The sequence below is a fragment of the Sardina pilchardus genome, chromosome 19, assembly GCF_963854185.1.
Source record: "Sardina pilchardus chromosome 19, fSarPil1.1, whole genome shotgun sequence".
NCBI classification, from domain to species: Eukaryota; Metazoa; Chordata; class Actinopteri; order Clupeiformes; family Clupeidae; genus Sardina; species Sardina pilchardus.
The window spans coordinates 26750072-26770922 of NC_085012.1; the positions used below are offsets into that span (position 1 = coordinate 26750072).

The window sequence follows — 20851 nt, forward strand, 5'->3', positions numbered from 1 at the left end:
CAGTATAATATCAGACAGAGGAGACCAATAAGTAACAATTACCCACATGGCAAAGAGGACACATGGTTATGGATGGGGCAGATACACATGGATGCGATAAAAAAAAAGCCTTTTGCAATAGTGAGGCAGTCTGCTCATGGATTCTCATTTTAATTCAGCTCCATTTGCGAGACGCCTGTGATTTCCCCCTTGTGCTGTTAGATTTGTCGGGATGGATGTCTTGGTGTGAGCCGCATGATGCATTCAGGATGAATATTGTATCAATATACGTCCCAACATGACCTTCCAGCAACTACAACAACAACCAAACCAAACCAAAATAAAACAAACAAACAAACAAAAAAACAGAAACTAAAACTTTGCCAAAAAGGCATGGTGTTTGTCTTCATGCAGCCCAGATGGTCAAATGTTGCAGTGTGTTTGTGGGGACCTGCTTTTTGGTTCCCATATGTTCTCTGCAGTAATGACTCTCAATCTCAGTTTACACTCATAACAGAGGCCTGACAAGGGGCGTGTCTGTCTCTCTGCCTCCGCATCTCACTGCCACAGCCACCATGTCATCGAGGCCGACATGCCCTTGCCAGGTTAAATAGCATCCATTGCCAAGCCCGTTTGGTGCGTGGGCATGAGACATGCTGGCATCTACCCTCCCGGTGGCATTGTTCTAAGTTGTCTGCTGCGGACCCTTGCGCTCCTGTTCGTGCAAGCCCTCTCTGGCTGCCTGGGCTGTCACAAATGTTGAAGATATTTAGGACGAGCCCCTCAGATCAGGGAAAACTAATTGGGCCCCGCCATTGTTGCCTTGGTGCTTGCTCTCCCTTTCGGCCTGCCTCGGCTCGAGACGAGTGAAGTGCAGTCAGGTGACAGAAAAGCTGGGCTACTCATTCATCAGTGCAAATTATTGCATCTCGTTAGTGGCCTGTCATTGTAGCAGCGGGCCAATTAATGAGAGCACGGCACCAAGACACAGAACAGTTCCTCTTTAGTTCTCCCCGTGTTTTTCCTTTTGTTTTTGTCTCTCTGTCCATTGTGCTTGGACTCCTCTTCCAGACTCATCTCTCTTTTATTTTCTCTATTTCTCTTGTCTTTCTCTTTTCTGCTTTCCCATCTCCATCACTTTCTCCCTCTATGCTGCTGATGATATGCTGCTGCTGCTGCTGCTGCTGCTATGGAAACATACAGTTTACAGGCCAGGTTGGGGGATGTGCACCCCACCCCCCTCTGGTAGCCTACTCTGTTTATAATTTCTGCTCAGTAAAGCTAGTGTATGAAACATTATTTGGCCTATCAATGTGAACTATTATTTATTATAATAGATTCACACAAGTGAATAAAAACATCAAGACAATGCAATTTAATCCTTTTTGACAAATAACAGGCCTAGGCTATCTAAAGCAAACACACATTCTGGTGCACAAATGCTACTAATTCCTCTGAAGGAGCTGTGCTAAGCCAGCCTATTACAGTAGGCTATATTCCACAGATAATGTCAGTATCTTGGCTGACTTGAGTGATTTTCTTCACACTTTCCGTTAGATAATGGTCTAATTTTACTGTCTACTATTGACATTTCAATTTAATAGGCTACTTTGTGGAACAATATGTGGTTATAACATCTAGACTTACAAATAAAGTCCAGTGTTGTAGCCTACTGTAGTGCTGTGCTAACTGTGTTAAGATGGGCCGTTCAGCCTTCCAACCTGACTTGACCTGATATACAGCTACTTTCCTAGACTGTCATCTTAGCGAGCTAACTGAAAAAGGGGCGTGGATTACATCTCCTGTACCGTCTTCTCTCTGTGTCCTGTCGGCAAGCTTTTGACTTCATGAGGCTTTGTGTCTGGAAAAAGATCATGTCCATCTCGTTACGAACATCCTTTTTGGCGGCGATTCCAATCTACTAAGGACTTTAACAAAGACGCGGTCCACGTCCGTCAGAGAAGGGTGCTATCCCGCATCGAAAGCGGACTAGGCAAGCACTCGCACTGCTGGATGTTTGTGGCGGCTATTAACAACGAATTATGAGGAGAGCTGCTTGTCCCGCTGACTGTGTTCATAAACCTACCGTGGCATGAATCTGATATCGTGATTGAGAAACTGCATTTGTGCTCAGTCGCTAATACAAGGAAAGATGGGAAACCAACTACTTGGAATTGTCCTGACGTTGGGGTTTGTTTTAGAGGTGAGCCGTTTGTTGTTTTCAGCAACCTGCACCCAGCGGGATCTTTGTAGGTGTCCTGGACAACTAGAACAATAGGATGTCAGAGAATACAATTTTGGTCTGAAGATGAACTGTAGTTAAAAAAGACAGTAGCCTACTCACTTTGAGTGGTATCTCTAGATTTCTATTGCTAATGGTGCTGCTCATCATCACATCCTTGTAAGCGAAGGCAGGCGTACAGTAGCTATCCCCTTGTGCAATTATCCTTTGTCTCCTTACTATTAATCAAAGTATAACTCAGGCAATTTTACTGTAAACTGCGAATGATACATTTTGCTTAATGTAGCCCTGTCTATGCGATCAGGCATGGTAGGCTATAGTTTACGTTGATAGGGAAAGAATGAGAAGAATCACAACAAAAAAAACTTGACGGTTCAGTACATCCTGGGAACTCTTTGTTTGGAAGAACGTGCGTTACCTTAATTTTAGACGATTTCTATCATACCGGAAATGAAAAGGACGAGACAGTTCAATTAGCATGTGAATGAGTTTTTATGAGCATAGTATATGCAATAATACTTGGACAAAAAATCCAGCTGAAGCTTATAATGGCTGTTTTGCACAATATAACTGATCTCTTGCTAAGACTGTTTATTCCAGCAGTGCAATCCAACAAGCATAATAAACATCACCATCTGCCCAGATAGTCTCATAACTGAAACAGCCTATCTGTGGACCTAATGGTAATGATTATTTCAGATGGCTGCAGGGCACTAATGTAGGATAGAGCTGATAATGCAATGCCAATGCAATGTGGTCCACTGGATGTGCGATTCCAGTGCTGTGTTTGCAAGCCAAGGCTAAAAAGCTTATATTGTTTTCACACCGCTATTAGAGTGTTGTAACCTGACTCTGATTGGTGGCAATTGCCCCACACACTCCTAAAGTAGTGGCCTGTACAGCGGTTTGCGTGTTTCAGGACAGGACTCTGCCTCTTTCCTCTGATTTATCTGGCCCCAGTGTGCTGAGGAGTTTCAGGCCTCTTCTTCCTGCAGCTCCTCCACACCCATTGAATAATGCAAGGACATTGTCTGCTTGTAGGCTCACAAGCCTGTGAGTTATGCAGTGCCCGGGAAGCTGTTAGCCAGTGCTTGTTTTGTGACAGAAGCAAACTTGATTCACTCTTTTAGCTAATTATAGAATACGGTGTAATGTAGGCCTGCTGGCAATTAGGCATTAAACTAATTGAAAAGGGATAGTTGTTGCCATTGCTTAATTTAGCTCTGGCTCCTTTAGTGAAGCTCTCTACCTTTCATTCCCTTATTCTTATGCTTTCTCCTCCTCTCTTCTCCAGTTCTTTTCCTCTAATGTGCTGGTATGAGTGACTGTTAAAGATTACAGGGGTTTATTTAATCAGACCAAAAGAATGTAACTTCTGCCTTTCCACTCTTGTAAATTGGCAGTGCACCATGAATGTGCTCACCTGTTTACATCTCTCGTGTCTGCATGCAATGGCAGAACAGCAAACGTTAAACTAATCTGACGTGTGTGTGTGTGTGTGTGTGTGTGTGTGTGTGTGTGTGTGTGTGTGTGTGTGTTCGACGACAAGAGTGCAGTGAAGAAATTAAGTGACTTTTAGGCATTAAATAAAACATTGGAGGCCATAAATAAATAAACAAGCCCGCCCACAGAGCTCTCCATCTCTCTCTCTCTCTCTCTCTCTCTCTCTCTCTCTCTCTCTCTCTCTCTCTCTCTCTCTCCATCACTCTATCTTCCTCTCTCCATCTCTCTCTCTCTCTCTCTCTCTCAGGCCAGGGCCTGAGCTCTGGGCTCTCTCTAGGCCTCTGTGTCGTGATGTTTCTTCCACATCCAGAGACACCACACAGGAGAGCCTCTGCAGCAGACAGAAAGCAATGATGAGGAATGTAGGAAAGAATGTACAGTCCTTACCAGCAGCTGCTTAGCAGAGGTCTCTCAGTAATAACATGGATGGCAAGAACGCTTATTTTTGATATGATATTTAATACTGTATCATTTATAGAATGAGAGAGACAGTCAGAAATGAGCAGTGGAAAATATGCTGTACAATCAGGTAGCTGCTTGAGGTGCTGTTATTTACATCAATAATTCTGATATTCTGATATTCAATTCTGATATTCAATAATCTGATATTTTCATCAATTGAAAAAGAGATGTGTAGTGTAAAAAAGACATGTAATCCTTGAGGGAAGCTGCTTAGGGGGATGAGCTAATGATATATTCATTAAAACAAGGGTCAAGGTATTAAGGCCCAGTATTCGTTTTCTTGGCATGTGTTAAGATGCTCCATCTCATTCAGGGACATAGAGACAGAGACAAGGTATCAGTCCAGCTCAAAAGTATGTTCAAGTGTGGTGTTTCCAAAATAGTCTTCCTAAAAACACAGCCGACAAAAAATCCCACTTTGTTTTTTCAGTTCAACAGGAGGTGTCGTGTTCATACCCAGTGTAGCGACATGCTCCTGATGGCCTGGCCTCCATGCAGTCGGAGGCAGTATTTCTGTGTGGTTCATAAATGTCAGAAAGGGAGAGTTGACCAATCAAAGTGAGAACAAATGCCTGTGCTATGCAGTCCTAATCAAAGTGGCACAATTCTGAACGGTGAAGCACTAATGAGACAAGAGGATTTTGTGTGTGTGTGTGTGTGTGGGGTGTTTGGTCAAAAACCAAAAAGAGTATGTGTAAACTGGAAATGACCCAATTAAAAGGAAAGCTGAGGTGTCAAAAGTGCTGTGAAATGACCTATAACAGGAGGTGGTTGTCCCTGTTTGTTTGTGGTTTTGGTTCACTAGCTAGGACCCAGAGAGCATGTGACTTTGGCCTGGATCTGGCCCAGCTTGTGCTTAACCCATGACCGCAGGCACTTCTATTCAGCTTAGTTTGAAATCACGCTGGAGCCTTTAGGCTGGGCTGGATTACTTTTAGGGCACCATAACTCTCAGCTCAGCACATTCCTCTAAATTGTCCTTGAAGTGTATAATGTCTGAGCCGTCCCCTTCGTTGTCACTCTATTAACCATGAAAATGTGAAGTTTGAGGCATTAGTTGTCTATTCAGGTGTGATTAAAAGTAGCTAATTAAGGGGTCATTTAACTTACGTAAGAGGAATGAATCACCGATATCATTGCACCGTGAAACCATATTTCCACTCAAGGATCTTGTGCTGTTGTATTATAGCTGACTAAATCAGATTCATTCTCTGGTGAATGGTCCCTCTGTATTATACTCCCAGCAGCAAGATTTTCATGACAAAGAAGTTATCTGGGAAAAGTCTTTATTAAAACATTTCCAAGGGGAAACAAAGAAACAAGGCAAGCTTTCAGCTGAGGATTGGGTGTGCCTTGTAGCATTAGTTTTGGGATTACTTCATAGTCTCTCTTGGACAAGTTCCTCTCTCTCTCTCTCTCTCTCTCTCTCCTCTCTCTGGCAAGCGTACACTTTCACATTTGCCCTCTCTCATATCAGCAACAGATGTATGAGGCTAATGCTGGAGGTCAGTGCTTAGTTAACTCCCAGCTCGGTGCCAGTGCCACTCTTACACCTCCCTGGCTCTCCTCTCTTTGAACAGGGTTCAGCCTCTTACAAGGGCACTTCTGAAGCAGCAGACGTGACAGCCATGTTGAATGCTCTCTCTCCGCTGTGTGTGTGTGTGTGTGTGTGGGTGGGTGAGTGGTTGATGAGACTTGGCCTTCACTGGGACAACAAAAACAAGGCCACCCTATTTGAGGTCTAGCTGAAGTTGTGATGGATAGTTAACAGTTTGTTGAAAGTTGAGTAGAAATTTTGACGGCATGACAAAATGACACTGGGTGCAATTTGTTTTTTTACATTTCCATGGCCCTAAAATGGATTCACAAAAATTCAAAGAGGTTTCACAGAATATTATTATTATATTATTGTTCCTTCGGAATGACAACAACGTTTGTCTCTCGAAGAATTACACTGAGCAATATTTATAGCTTGGCCAGAAAATAACCTATATAGGTGGCATTGGTGTGTTTATTGATTGAGGTTGTGTGTGTTTGCTTGTTGTTGATATGCAAAGCAAAGACAGATCTTGCAGTACATGCAGTGTATGTGGACCTCTATGGTATCTTTAAGCCTTCGTCACACTTGCGTAGTCAGCCAGTAAATAGGAATTCAATCAAATGGCTGGTAGTATGAACCAGTCCTAATGCAATCCGCTTTTAATTATGTCAACCGTGAAGTGACATGGGTAAGACAAACAATTACCTTTTTTTTTATCATTTTGATTTATAATTCATTTTTCAAAATTGGAAAATAAGTGGATGACTGAGCTGATAATAGAATTTGGAATGACTATAGAGCTTGCCGGTTATTTCTGTATCAGTGTGTAATTGTATTGTTCTCACACTGTTTGTCTTTAGTGACCTTTCGATCCAGGCAAGCAATGAAGCGCTGCACTCAGTCACTCTGTAAGAAGAGACTTTTGACTGGCAGTGGAGATATGGACTGAAATAAAGACACCTTGTGAATGCGGCTCAAATGATCAGTGATGTTTTTTTTTGAAGTTGAGTTTTGGAATATGAGGTAGCCTTGGCTGTACAGAGATCACCCAAGCATCATTTTACATCCCAGCAGATTGAAATGTTTAACATCTTGCTCAATCTAACAGATAAAAAACCTCTAGTTCTGAAGATATTTTACGTGCCTCACTGCAGGGTGTCCAGTGTGAGTTTTGACTCGCTGAACACAGTATACTCGCTGAATACAGTCTCCATCTTGAATAGCAATAGCAGTCTCGTTCAGTACAACACTTCTCCCATGAAGTGCAAATGTGACACCAACGTAGCGTGTGTAGCACCTTTTCTCCACTGTGTGAACATTGATATTGCACATCTTGCTGGGTAGAAGTGTGTTTGGCACTGCTGGGCCCAATCTGTTCCCCAAAGATAGTAGATGCTATATAAGAAAGTGAAAGCCTTTTCAAAATGTATGTGATATATTTGTATTACCTTCGTCAAGGCTATGTTTTCACATTTGAAAGTTGGTGGATAGGTACAGGATGGATTTGATTAAATTATGGATCAGCTCTGACACACAAGGAGTCTTTCTCTAATATTGTGAGATACAGCGTTTGGCCTTGGTGAAGGTCTGCACTCTCCGAATGCACTTCTTGCTACTCCTTGATCTAACAGAATAGATTAGATGTGTATCTTCACCATATGCACCACCCATGGGTATCAAACCTGTAATTTTGATAGCACCTTGACCTGGTGAACTGAATTTAAAATGCAACCATGACTAAAACATGCGTAAGCAGCAAGACATTAACGGTTAATAAGTGCCTTATGGCCTGATAAGTGCCGGGTGGCTTTTATTTGCAAGTTATTGAAGAAAGGAAACACATTTGTCTGTTTGCTAGAGACGCTAACGTAGACTTGTGGGTGTGTGTGTGTATGTGTGTATGTGTGTGTGTCTGAAGCTGAAGGAGGCAAAGCTCAAAGTTAAACACGAGGCCGTGAGGAGAGGAGGGGGAGACAGCGCTAATCCATCGGCGAGATTCTTTTCAGGGATTACTGGCCAGCCCACCAATAAGTGGCAACATAAAACACTGCAAAACGATCCTCAAGGGCTTGTTTGTGTTTGCCGGCAGCGCCGCTGACACCTAAACGCACGGAAATGATCCATGTTACATTGGTGGACAAGGAGGTGGACAGCAAGAGTTTGCAAGACCAAACACACCCACACGCTCACACACACACACACACACACACACACACGCACAACCACAAAGAGATAAATCTGTTTTCGGGAGCTCTGCAGTGTTATATTCTCTGTGTCTCTCACCTCGATTGTAATAAGAATTTTTCTCCCCGAGTGAAGCAGTGGCTAAACAATGTTATCGCCAGAAGCTTCCGCAGCCAGGGGGAAGAAAATAGAATTGGGAGAATTTGCCAGTGATCAGATTTCTTCCCAGCTGTAATATCTGTCAGTTTGTTACAGCAGGCTCCAACAATTACCCCCATCCATCCTGGGCAGACTAATGAAGGATTTTTAATGGCCAAAGATTTTCCAAAGATACACTGCTGCCTCTCTGGCTCCCGACAGTGTTGAGCTGGTGGGAAGTGTGCCGAAAGCTAGCTAGTCTAGTTGTGTTTAATGAGGATTTACTGCCCTGTTTTGCCATTGTAGGTCAGGTTCAGGAAGTGACTTGTCTATTTGCACAGTATCCTGGCTTTGTAACAGTTCAGAGAGATTAAGTTGGCATGACATCTCAAGACATTTAAGTTAGGTTGATATGTGGGCTGCAACAATTCTTTGGTGAATTGATTAGTTGTCAACTGTTAAATTAATCACCAACTATGATATACTTAAAAGGTTTTTTCATCTTTTAAGGAAAATACCTACACATTCTTTGATTGCAGAAGTCAGAAAATCCGGCATTTCCTAAATAAGAATATTAACCTATTTGAAATGTCACATTGAAACATTGGTGTCACGAAATAACATTTGAGCGGTTTGTGTGGATTCAATTTTGGTTTGAATGCCTTGTAGGGACATTTATAATGTAATTTACATTGGGTTTTTTTCCATCACTGCAAGGCAACATAATGCTGCATGTATAGCCACAAGCTGTGTGGTTTCTGAGTGAAAGCAAAGGGCATTTAAACCTATTTGCAATTCCTTGCATGTACCACATTATCTCCTTCCACAGTCGCTTTAGCTCGTTGGATAAAGAGCGGGATCTGTTTGTGTGTGTGCGTGTGTGTGAGAGAGAGAGCTAGACTGTGGGTATGTGTGTGTAACTGTGTATGTGTGTGTGTTTGTCTCTCTTCTGTGTTGCTGGAATAAGGATGGTCTCTTGGTGCCTGGCTCAGGAAATGTGCTTTTAGACCAGGAAGTTGGCATCAGCGCAGGAGAATTTGAGCACACAGTGGGTGTATCGCTGGTACCCGCCTTGCCAGTGTCTGCCAGCAGTCTTCTGCCATGGCTGGCTGTTAGTGTGCACTCTGCTGCCCGTTTGGTTGCCCAGTCTGTAGCCCATTCTCCTGTTGCCCACCTCGATGACAAACAGCCCATTGTGCCCCCTGCTTTGTGCCCCTGTTTGTTTGCCCCAGAGCTGGAGTCCCTGCTCGTGGGCACCTTAGGGGGTGCTGGTGCTTAGTATGGACAGGCCCTATTCTGTTCCAGTTTTCACAGGAGAAATATCTGGAACAAATTGGGGGGGAAAAAACAGCCTATTTTGTTCTGCTCATGCCAGTGATGTAGTGTCATGCTCTGTCGCTCTTCCATTCTCTCCCTCCGTCTCCCTATGGTCTTTCATTTCCTCTCTCTCTCTCTTTCTCGCTCTCTTTCTATTTCCTAGTGCTGTTTCACCTCCCCTCTCCTTAATTCAGTCTTTATGTCTATCTATCTGTCTATCTATCACTCCCTTGCTCATTCTTGTTTCCTCTATTGCTCTTTCATTCTCTCTCTTTCTCTCTCTCTTTCTCTCTCTCTCTGTCTTTCTGTCTCTTTCTATCTCTATTCCCTTTGTCTTGCTGTGCGTCCCACACGTGTATGTTGTTAGGTAGAGATTTCTGCGTGTCAGGAGGTATTTGTCTGTGTGAGTGCTAAAGGAGCAGTCGGGGCTAAAAGATCGCGCCTGACACTCTGTGTTAATTGAACATCGCTGACCTTTCCCATCCTGTCCACTCGCGTCTGCCCCTGCACAGAGTGGGAGGACCATCTCCGCGAACGCCTGATGCTGCCCACAGAAACACTGAGCGCTCGCACAGGCTTCTCCTCCGCACGTTCGGAAAAACACAGCAGTCTCGCAGCAGCTTTGCATTCGCAGAAATACAATAATTAAGAAATTCAAGTGAAAGGTGAAGTAGGGTTTTAGGCATGAAAAGGCCACGGCTGCGGGAAACATATTCAGACGTGACAGCAGCACGTCTGAGACGCGCAAGAGAAAATAACCAGAACCAGAGAATAATAAACCAGAAACAGATTGCGCGCTAGATGAGTCTCTAACACTGCCTCTCATCCTCATAACCCCTCTCCGTCTCCTCTTGTGCATGTCATGGTGATATATTCAGGGAATCAGACACACTGTGTCCATTGAAATGAAAAGAGAGAACATTGAGCGAGCTGGTCAGGGGGGGCCCCGGCAGGCATAGAGCGTGCGGCCCACACAACACGGACGTCTCTGAACGCAAACATTGTCCATATAGGCCGCGCTCTCTGTACGTCCCTGCCCTCCCCCGCAGCCTCGTAGGCCCGAGGGGGACGCGCCAGCGAGAGGGAGACGCGGGGCATGCAGAGTTATTTAAATCAGGGGCATTTATATTCAAGGGCATCAATGAGCCTGTCTTGTTTGGGCACAGTGAATGGATGGGGTGTCGGGGGGGAGGGGGGCGGCGAGTAGAGTCGGGCATAATTGAGGGTGACACCAGATCCAGCGGCGGGGATCCAGGTTGTTGTCACATAAATCACCTCTTGGCTGATTGTAATACACACCTGCGCCCGACTCCCGCTCCCCACCCCCAAACCCAACCCCCAGCGGACGTCTCGATAAATTCTTGTAATGCCGTCGGGTTGCTGATGTTTCACTGGTGACGTTGGCCACTTTGATCCGTGGAGGACTTCTGAATGAGCAAGGATTGGAACTGCTCTGGATATCCGATGGGAATTGCCATATTTGATTTGTATCCCTGCTTTGAAGTACTTTGACGTCTGTTTCCTTTTTCAAACTGGATTTTTAGAATCAGTTCAGATGTTGCTGCCAATTTCAGACTTTTAAACTCTCTCTGAATATTTGATGTGGGTGCAATGCTTTTTCTTAATTCGTTGTTGCTTTTGCACTAGTCTCATTCATCTTGTTGTGAACTGAATGTTGGCAAAGGTCCAGTCAACTATACCAACTCTTGACTCATTTAGATGGGTTATATATAGTGCGCTTTCCTGTTTGATATTCAATATTTAGCATGTGTTTGTTTTTCAAGCCCACATCTCATAGTATCTGCTATAGAAGTCAGTCGTATCCTGTGAGTATGCATAGGCCTAATGCTTGATTGAACTCATGTGCTGTTCCTGTAACTCATGTAACTCCCAACATCAGACAAAATGTAAATATAACTCATGTGTTAATTTAATTGCTGTGTGGCAACTGTGGTGTAATTGGGATAATAGACTTCACCACATTGAAGGTATTTAACATATCAACATTTATATATGAATAAATAGAAATAATAAATAGAAATAGAAATAAACTTCGAGGTTCCAGCCACTCAGCTTTGTGTCATGGCTGCATTGCCATCTCGGCATAGACTGTTTTCAGCTACCCAAATGTGATGCAATGTCATCCATTATCCATACCTGTCCTTCATATCTCCTACGGAGTCCTGTCCCGTCCTGTCTGCTGGCACCCTGTCTGTGTCTTTCTGTTGGCATATTTGTACGTTTAGGATTCGCTGTGAAAGCTTGAGAGCTCTCGTCTCCCTGACGGCCCATCAGACACTGTAACACGCCGGCAAGAGTCTCGGCATCATGGCAGCATATGTGCTGCAGAGGCCGCATGGAGCATGTTGTGCAGCTCCTGGTCTGATTGAGCTGACAGGCCCACCAAAACACTGTCAGCATGAATGATGGGACTTAAGAAACAGACTTTACGTAAGAGAGTGAAAGTGGTTAATAAGTCCCTTCCACACAGAACCTGCATTCTCCACTTGGCCCCTGATGCTGTTATTATTAGTATTATTATGCAAGCTACAGGAAATGGCTTCATCACTGAGGAAGTCTGTTGGTTAGACTTACACACAGCAGCAAATAGATTAATGTCCATTAGCAGAGGAGAACTAATCTGAATAGCGCAGTTCAAAGTCCAAGTTGCACTGGCAGAACACTCAGAACACTCTGTTTCTCATGTGTTTACTGCAAGTAATGAATAATTAAAAAAATGGATACGAGATAATGCCAAATAAGGCCCACTGAGATCAAAATGATGGCTTCAGTTCAGACCTCAGAGTAATGATCTTGCCTGATAGGTGTCCTCGATGTAGAGTATGTTAAAGACTTGGGTAGCTGAGATATCGGATATTTCCCTCTTAATGTTGATTGTTAAAGAGAAACTATGCAGGATTGGCAATTTCATCTCCGGTTTCGGTTTCGCTTTTCGTTTTCGCTCGTTTTATGCTTGCATATTTCTCTGCAGAGCTTCCCCTACAGCTTTAGCGTGTATATTTATACATATATAGGCTATATACAGTATATATAAATTGCAAGCGTGGTTCTTCTTGTTCCTTACGCGTCTCAGACTTCCAGATGTAAACAAGGAGCGATCGCCTCCTGAACAAACTGCAAGGCTGCAATAGCGGATAGGGACACCGGGGGCGGGAGGAAATATTACTGCTTTCGATAAAACTGGTCAGTCAAGCAAAACAACGATTTCTAAGCGATTTTATGACTATGAAAAAGTTGCATAGGGTCTCTTTAAAACTTTGATTCATCATCAGTTTTAACAATTGCATTTGCTGCACTACTCTTTTCATCCACCTCAAATCTGTGCCTTTTAAATACATATACCTTGAGATGTGTGAGGGCTCAAAAGTGAATAGCAGTAGTTGGTTTAAGTCTGAAGTAAAAAGATTGAGTATATTGGATAGTTGGAGGAGATGATAGGCTGTTGGGCTGGGTAAATCCAGGCTGGGTCCTGGAGGAGGTGTGTGGTAGCTGAAGTTTGCACTGACAGTTATGCTCCATCCTTGTCAACAGACCTCAGAGCATGGAAACTATGCCTGCCTATTTAGGATGGAATGTTTCTCTCTCTCCCTCTCTCTCTCCCTCTCGGTTTCTCTCTCTCTCTCATTCCCTTCTCCACCCACCTCTATACTGACAGACTTCAGTGCACAGGAGCATGTTTTAGGAGGGAAAAAAGGTATAATGGTTTCTATAGAGCTGCACTATGTGCTCAAGGTAGATAAAAATAAGCATCTTTTTTTTCCCCGAGAAGATATTTTTCACCTCCGCTTGCCTCGTTTCTCATTTTCTCTGGATGTGTTTTCCTTGCGGTAGCATGCAGAGGGAAGTGTTTGGTGTTAGCCCCCTAAATGATCAAACACAGTCTTCCTGCTGCTCTGAGTTAGCGGGTGCTGGAGGGCTTGTGTTGTTAGTGGGGCCCAGTACTGTCAGCTTTTGACACGTTTCCGGAAGTTTGTTGTCTTGTGAAATGATTGTTTGAGAGCCATTAACAGGTCCTTTTTGCTGGGCATTGATTTTCAAGAGCAGGGGAGAGATCCTCCCTTACCCATCCAGAGAATGATGCACCTTGACAGGTACTTTTACTCAGAGAGCAGGAGAGAGAGAGAGAGAGAGAGAGAGAGAGAGAGAGAGAGAGAGAGAGAGGGAGGGAGCAAGAGGAAGAGAAAGAAAGAGGGAGGGAGAGAGAAATAAAGTGAGAAAGAGAGAGATGGACAGCACTACGGATGGTCAAACTGGGTTCATGTCAAAACAGGCCAGAGCTGTGTATGGTTCAAGTCATCCTCAACAATCCACAGACTGAAAGAGATTTTCTCTATTTCCTTTTTAAAGGGAGGAAGAGATGTCCACAGACAGTCTAGTCTGTGCTAAAGGTCACATACAAAAAGCTCTTTTGCAAATGTCTGTTAGATAAATTATTCTTAGCAGAGCACAATAGAATTGATTATTCAGACCATGGACAATGATGTTTGAGTTTTTCCAAGAATGTATAATAAATGCAGTGTATAATGACAGTTTGAATGTGAATGATAGTATCATCAGTTCCCAAAGGAAAATGTTTTGTCTCAAAAAATTATTTTCTTTGTCTCACAAGAAATACATCTTGCAACCATGTTTCTCCTATAGGCCCCCTATAGGAGAAATAAGGAGAGATAAGAATAGATTGAGAACTTGAACTTGGAATTGTACTTAAACTGACCTTGACTTGAACTGTCTTCTTATTTCACTTAAGGGGCCTTTAGGAGAAACAGATGAGCTTAAGCATCTCAGCATCTCAATTAGATTTTTGCTTTCCTATGGGTTATATGTATGGGTTATATTTAAGCAAATAAAAATATAGATAAAGATCATAATGAAATAGAAATGATATGATAAAATGCTAAAACAAAGTTTAAATAGCTTGCCCTTGCATTCAAATACATTGTAGTTACTCTATACTGGGATGTGCTTTAGTCTTGTACCCTCTTTCATAAAGCCTGTTCATTCTAGTTCCCTTATTTTCCTACAATGACTAATTATTCTGTTGTCTTTGTAACAGTACCCACATTTTTAGTCCACAAAGTAGTAGAAATGAACTCAAATTAAATAATGGAAAGCTAACTTTCTCTTTTCTCTATCCTACATTACAGTGTATCGAGGCCAAGAAATACTGCTGGTATTTTGAAGGCGGATACCCCATCTACTTCATGTGAGTAAAGAGTCTGCACAGCCAAATGCTGCGCTGTTTGGTTCTGTATTGTTGAGGGTATAATTATCTCCCAGTCCATGAATAATAATAATCTCTCGCCTCAGCCGCTATCGCTAACATAAGTGGCTCTTCCCCTTGAGGAAGACTAGATGTGTTGTCTTGTGTGTCTGTGGCCTTGGATCATAATGGCTCAATCTGTGAGAGGGGAACCCCTAATGGTAAGGTCTATGATCCAGTACACTGAATTTGGTCAAATTCAGTTAATTGCTCGTCACAGTCCTCTAGCTGCCCATTTTAAAAACACGTGCATACAGAGTGCACAGACCTGACTCGGTAAATGGGAAGCAAGTGACTTGGATCAAGCTCGTAGCCAATCAGCATGTTTCTGCAGGAGTGCGAAAAAGGAGCAGTGTAATTTGATTGGCTGTCAACCTCAACTATCAACAACCTCTTGACATCATTGGAGACTGCACCTTTAAGTCCATCACACGCTTCTTCTGATGCCTACAGGGCCCTTTTGTGCCGCCTCTCCAGCCGGCGAGTGCCCTTGCAGTTGACTGGTGCAGTTGGCATGAGGTGCCCAAGGTGGCAAGGAGAGACGGCCCTTGTAATGAGAGAGTGCTGCCTCCCAGAAACAGCAGCACCAGCGACTGGCTGCCAGCCAAATGGAATTGCTTTGTAGCTATTGTTAGAGTGGAAGGCCATGTAGCTGAAAGTTTGACATTGAGGAGGAAGGGGAAGAAGGCGGAGATGTCCAGAAATATGGGGCAGTCAAGGTAACTAGGTACTGTCATTCTCTGATTTTCATTGAAGAGATAATGGTGAGGGTTTTAGTGCAGAATGTCTGTATCTAACCCTCAGTGTTTACAAACACTGTACACTAAGTCGCGCTTCCCTACACAAATCTTAGAGTTTGTTGAGATTTGGTGCAATAACCGTTTCACCTCTTCATAAACTTTGCGTTCGCGCTGAGATTTAGCTCAGTGACTCAGCCCTCTCTCTTCACGCACTGCAGTGCTGTTGAGGGATAGAACAACGACTGCATCGCCTCGCCTCGCCATAAACTTGAGTAGCTGCAGCCAGACAGAAGCGCTTTTGACTTTTTTTTTTTCACGCGGCTGTAATGAAACATGTAGCAGCCGCATTAATCTTTGGAAGCCAAATCCCAGCATTTGCAGGATTTTCTGCTCTCGTTATTTTCCGTGCCATTAACTCCCCCACCTCCCCGTGGAGAGACCTCAGACATGGGAAGGGAAGAGGGAGGCCGAGTGGAGTAGAGAGGAGAGGAGAGGAGAGAGGGGAGGAAAGAGGAGCGGAGAGAGGAGAGGAAAGAGGAGCGGAGATAGGGGAGGAAAGAGGAGCGGAGATAGGGGAGGAGAGGGGAGGAGAGGAGAAGAGAGTGCGCACTCTTCATTTTCCTGCCAGATCAGAGTCATCCAACGGTTTTTCTTCCTTTTATTCGTTCATTTACTCACACAACTCCTCACGTTCAGAGCCCAGATTAGACAGACAGGCCGTGAGGAGGAGTCTGGTGGAGGGAAGAAGACAGAGGAGGACAGGGAAGAGGGAACGTTGCGCAACTCTTCTTAGCATGAAGACCAGTAGAAGCCTTTGTGTTGTTTTCATTTGCTCACTAATTGTAATGTTCTCTCATTTGTGTTTTTGGCTGAGTATCAGTTGCATTTTATTTCTGTTCTATTATATCATTGTTTTCTGTTGACAGAGTCTTTCTGTAATGGTTTCTTTGCTTACTACTCAGAATCCATTCTGCATGTGCTCTTTGTTTTCTGGTGTTTAATAAGCAGGCATTGAACACTATGATGTTCTCAGTTTTAAACACTGCTCTAATTTTTTTTTAGAGATAAGTGTATCTGCTCCTCAAATGAACAATGTGTAATTAGCATACGTAGCTTTAGATAAAGGTATCTGCTAAATGAATAAATTATTTGTACAGTCTTATAATGTTTGATAAGGTCCTTACTCTACACTGTGCCGAGAGATAGCAGTGTTTGTTAATGTCATCCCTATCCCCACATCTCTCTCCACTGTCTCTCTCCTTATCAACTTACCTGTGGTACATTCGAAATTCTGCCTTCTGACTCGCAGAGATCTGTTTTGTCTGACTGAATCACCTCGAGATAATCCCCTGCTTCACTCGTTCTGACTTTAGCAAGGTATGATTATCTAAATCTAAGCTCACTTCTTTGATTATTTTTTTTCCCAGCATGGGGTTGGCTCTGTTTTGGAAAAGCCACAGACCAATGATACAGAGCTTATGGCTCACGTAGTCATTTCTGTCTTACAGTGGGATTCACACATCCTGCAGCCTATTTTAGTCACTGATTCCAGTCAGAAAGGCAGTGAATAATGTTATTTAGCTCTCTCTCCAAAAGAGTCTCCAAAGAAGTGACAGCTGCTTTGTAACTGAGGCAAACATTTTCATCACAGTTAGGATGTTCTCCGGCTGTAACCAAACCCCCATGAAGCTCCATCTGTCAAATGAGCTGGTGAAGATGGAGAAGTTGAGTGGAGTTTTAGTTGCTGTTAATGTTGCACTGTAGCCCTGAACCGTCCCCCTGGTGAAGGAGAGCCCAGGGCGGATACGACAAACGGGGTGAGGAGGAGAGTAGAGGACACGAGGAGTGTGGAGAGGAGATCAGAGGAGGAGATGAGAGGAGGAGATGAGAGGAGGAGATGAGAGGAGGAGATGAGAGGAGATGAGAGGAGATGAGGGGGTTGGGAGGGATCCAGGAATGCGCTCAGCCACAAGAGATGAGATGATACACATTAGTAGCTATTAGACAGAAGAGGGCTTCAGCCCTCAGACCCTCTTAACCCAATCACGGATGTCTGGAGAGATTGAGAGAGATTGGTCGGGAAAGGGAGCATGATGGTTGAGAGGCTAAGAAACAGGAGAGTGGGAGAAAGAGTGTTTGCAACTTTGGCAGGACAAGTCTAGAGGTTTTGAATACATGGAGCACGAGTCTCTGTTTTTTCAAAAGAGAAAAATAAGGACTGGGAGAAGGACAAGAGTGAGGAGGGCAAAGAGCCTTGGAGGGCTTGAGGAGCTTTAGAATTTGAGAACGTGTGTGTAAGTGAGCGCTTGTGTGTGTATGTATGTGGGTGAGAGAGAGAGAGAGAGTGTTTTTGACAGAGCAAGGACAAGAGCTTTTGAGTCCATGTCTCAGAAAGTGAGTGAAAGAGAGAAAGAGATGAAGAGGGAAGAGTTTCTAGTGTTGCCAGAAGACCTCACATCTCAGAGGGTGAGAAATATACCAGCTCATCGTCCAGCACACAAATGCATGCCACAGCTACCACTAGACATGACATCAAACGGTCCATTCATATTTAGAGTGGATTCAAGTACTGTGCTTTCAGTGGTGAATAGGACATTTAGACTTGTCATTGTGTCTGCCTTGTCTTTGACTTGAAGATGTCATTGTGAATCGTAGAAAGTTCTAGTAGAGAGGAGGAAGGAGAGGGAGGAGTGTGGAAGGTGGGGGATGGGTGTATATGCACACACAGTGGGCAGTGGGGGAAGAACTTCAGTTTGGAGAGGAGCCAGTTTATTACTGTTTCTCCTTTCCACTGTCTCGAGTGGTTTGTCCCTCATCCTGGCTGAGACACACATATGCACACAGCATACACACACACACATACACACACACACACACACACACAGACACGCACGCACACACACACACACACACACACACACACACAAACACTATATGACTGTGACAGTGGATGAAAGTGATGATTGGGGCATTTTGCTCGCGCCGTTGGAGGAAGCGGAATCCGTCTCAGAGGGATTGTGACAGAAAAGGGGAAAGTCATGTTGTTCTCTTCACAACCTGAAAGCACATGTTTTCAGGCTTTGATGATGTTATGTTCCAAGTCGCATGTTGTCAGTTTTTATTGACGGACAGGGTTGAGCTGCAGATGCACTCCAATACCAACACCCCACAGGGAACTGAAATACCCATTAGATGTCTCGATCAATTCAAAACGCATTGCAGTGAGAAATGTACAAGGCATTAGAAGGAGGGACTGTAAAGTTACTCTGTGTTAGAAGGCTATTCTATTCAGACTATTTCTGTTGTGGATTTATATGGTGTCAGTAGCAATTCATTGTGAAGTACTTTTAAAATGACTGCTTAGCAGTTATTGGTCAGTACTGTGAATATGCATTTGATAATCTTTTAGTAAGTGTTTAATGTTATAAGTGTTCTCCTCTTCTGGTGTTGTGGGGAGTGTGTGATGTGGAATAGATGCAGTACAGTAAGGGATTAGACTATATATACAGTATAGACAGGATCATTCATTGAACATTTAACAGAATCTCCGAAAAAATGCCTGTCCAACCCAGTGGGCCGTAATAGCATGGAGTGGTTTTACTGAGCAGCAGTGTGAAGTGCTTGTGTGTGCCAACTTTCCGTTGTTATATAAGAGCTCCAGTAAGTGTCAAATAGTGTCTGTTGATTTCAGACATGCAGACATGCACAAGTCAAATTGGGTCATTAAATCGTCAAAAGTCACCAAAACAGTCCTTTAGTGCTCATAACATTGTAGAATGAATTCATCAATTATAAGAAGCTACTGTTTTCATCTGACAGATTCCCTTACCACACCACTGCCAGATAAGTTCACAACCCATGGCCCCCTCAGTAGGCCTACACATATGAACAGCTGAGGAGATACATTAGTCACTTTAGTGAATAATGAGTAGGAAGGCTGCCTTCATTCTGTAAGATCAGTGCCTCTTTTGACTGTTAGCTTCTCTATCTGTGGGAAGATCTGTAAGATGGTATCCCTGTATCCTCTATGCTGTACAGTATACAGCAGCTCAAAGGTTGAGAAGTGATTTGTGTGCTGAGAATGGAAATAGCAAGAGTGTCAGAGCGCGGCTACTTTACGAGAGCAAGCAGATCTGAGCATTTTTGTTTTTCTAGCTGACGCGGCGCAAATTAGCATCTTCTTCGCTCGCGCACGCCGCTCTCGACGCCTCTCTCGCCGTCGGGCGTTGAGTGAGTGAAAATGGAAACATTACGGGTGAGGAACACCTCCGATTCATCTCGGGATGATTGGACCTGACCCGCTCCGCATGCCGCCGCGCTCGTAAATCACCTCCGACGCCGCTCGTCCCGTTATTCAAATGCGACGGCTGCCAAGCGGAGTGAGTGGATTACAGATTGGCTCTGTCCTGCGAGACGCGGAGGGGCTGCCGGGCGGCAACAGTAGCACTTCATCGGCCCATTCATCACCAGACTAGGTGTGTCTTACCTGTCTCAGACCACCCCACAGATACCCAACTCCTGCTCCATCACAAAGTCACTTCATTATGCAACTCTCCAGCAGGTGTGTGTGTGTGTGTGTGTGTGTGTGTGTGTGTGTGTGTGTGTGTTTGTGTGTTTGTGTGTTTGTGTGTTTGTGTGTGTGTGTTTGTGTGTGTGAGTGTGTGTGTGTGTGTTTAAGGAAAGAGTATATCGATGAATAGGTTCTACATAATTTTATGAAAAAGCAGAGTAGGCCAGAAAGTAAACTTTTTTTTGTTTGAACAGCAGGTTTACCTCTTAAAAGAAATGAAACGATGCACTTACACACCGATACACACACACACACACTCAAACGTAAGTCGTCGTGAATTGATCTGAAAGGCTGGAAAATAAATCGAATGGTACTTTTCTCCATGATTATGTAGAATAGTGTGAGTGCTGGAATTGCCGCTTCACAGTCTCATGGCTCAGGGTGTGGATTCTGTGTGTATCAGCATCAGATGCATTAAAGGTAGGGGCAGCAATCTCAAATGCAATCACTTTTGAGTCTGTCTCCAGCATTGTTGACCAAACCTTTACATTTGTCCAGTCCAGTGTGCAATATTTCCTCTAAGTATGACCATATATAGACATGCCTACTACATACTGTATGCATGCATAGATGCAGAGTACATCTCTGCATAAACAGCTCTCCCTGCAGGAGGCTGCACACGTGGGATAATCACGCTTGTCTAAAGCTTTGCATGGATTCTGTGTTGTGTGTATAATTCATGACCGCCTGCTGCAAATCTAGAAGGCTATGGCACTTTGTTAATTATGGATCAAAACAATATGGAGGTAGGCCAGCTGAGAAACGCACACTGTTGCGCTCTGTTATTGATGGAGTTCAGGAATAATGGATGCTCTGACCACCCAGGCGAGGCAAGGGGCAGCGTGTTTCACAGCGGCAGGGCCAGCGACGAGACCACTTGTCACCAGCCTCTCAT

At 43.9% G+C, this 20851-nt stretch overlaps 1 protein-coding gene across 1 annotated transcript in view; it reads left to right on the forward strand.

Annotated features, from left to right (window-relative positions):
• Positions 1–1837: 1837 nt before the first annotated feature.
• vopp1b (VOPP1 WW domain binding protein b) overlaps positions 1838–20851 on the forward strand; it is a 40287-nt gene continuing 21273 nt past the window's right edge. The window contains exons 1-2 of the mRNA XM_062521794.1: positions 1838–2182; positions 14531–14589. Coding sequence (XP_062377778.1) covers positions 2132–2182; positions 14531–14589 — 110 coding nt within the window. The 5' untranslated portion in view covers positions 1838–2131. The remainder of the gene's footprint in view (positions 2183–14530; positions 14590–20851) is intronic.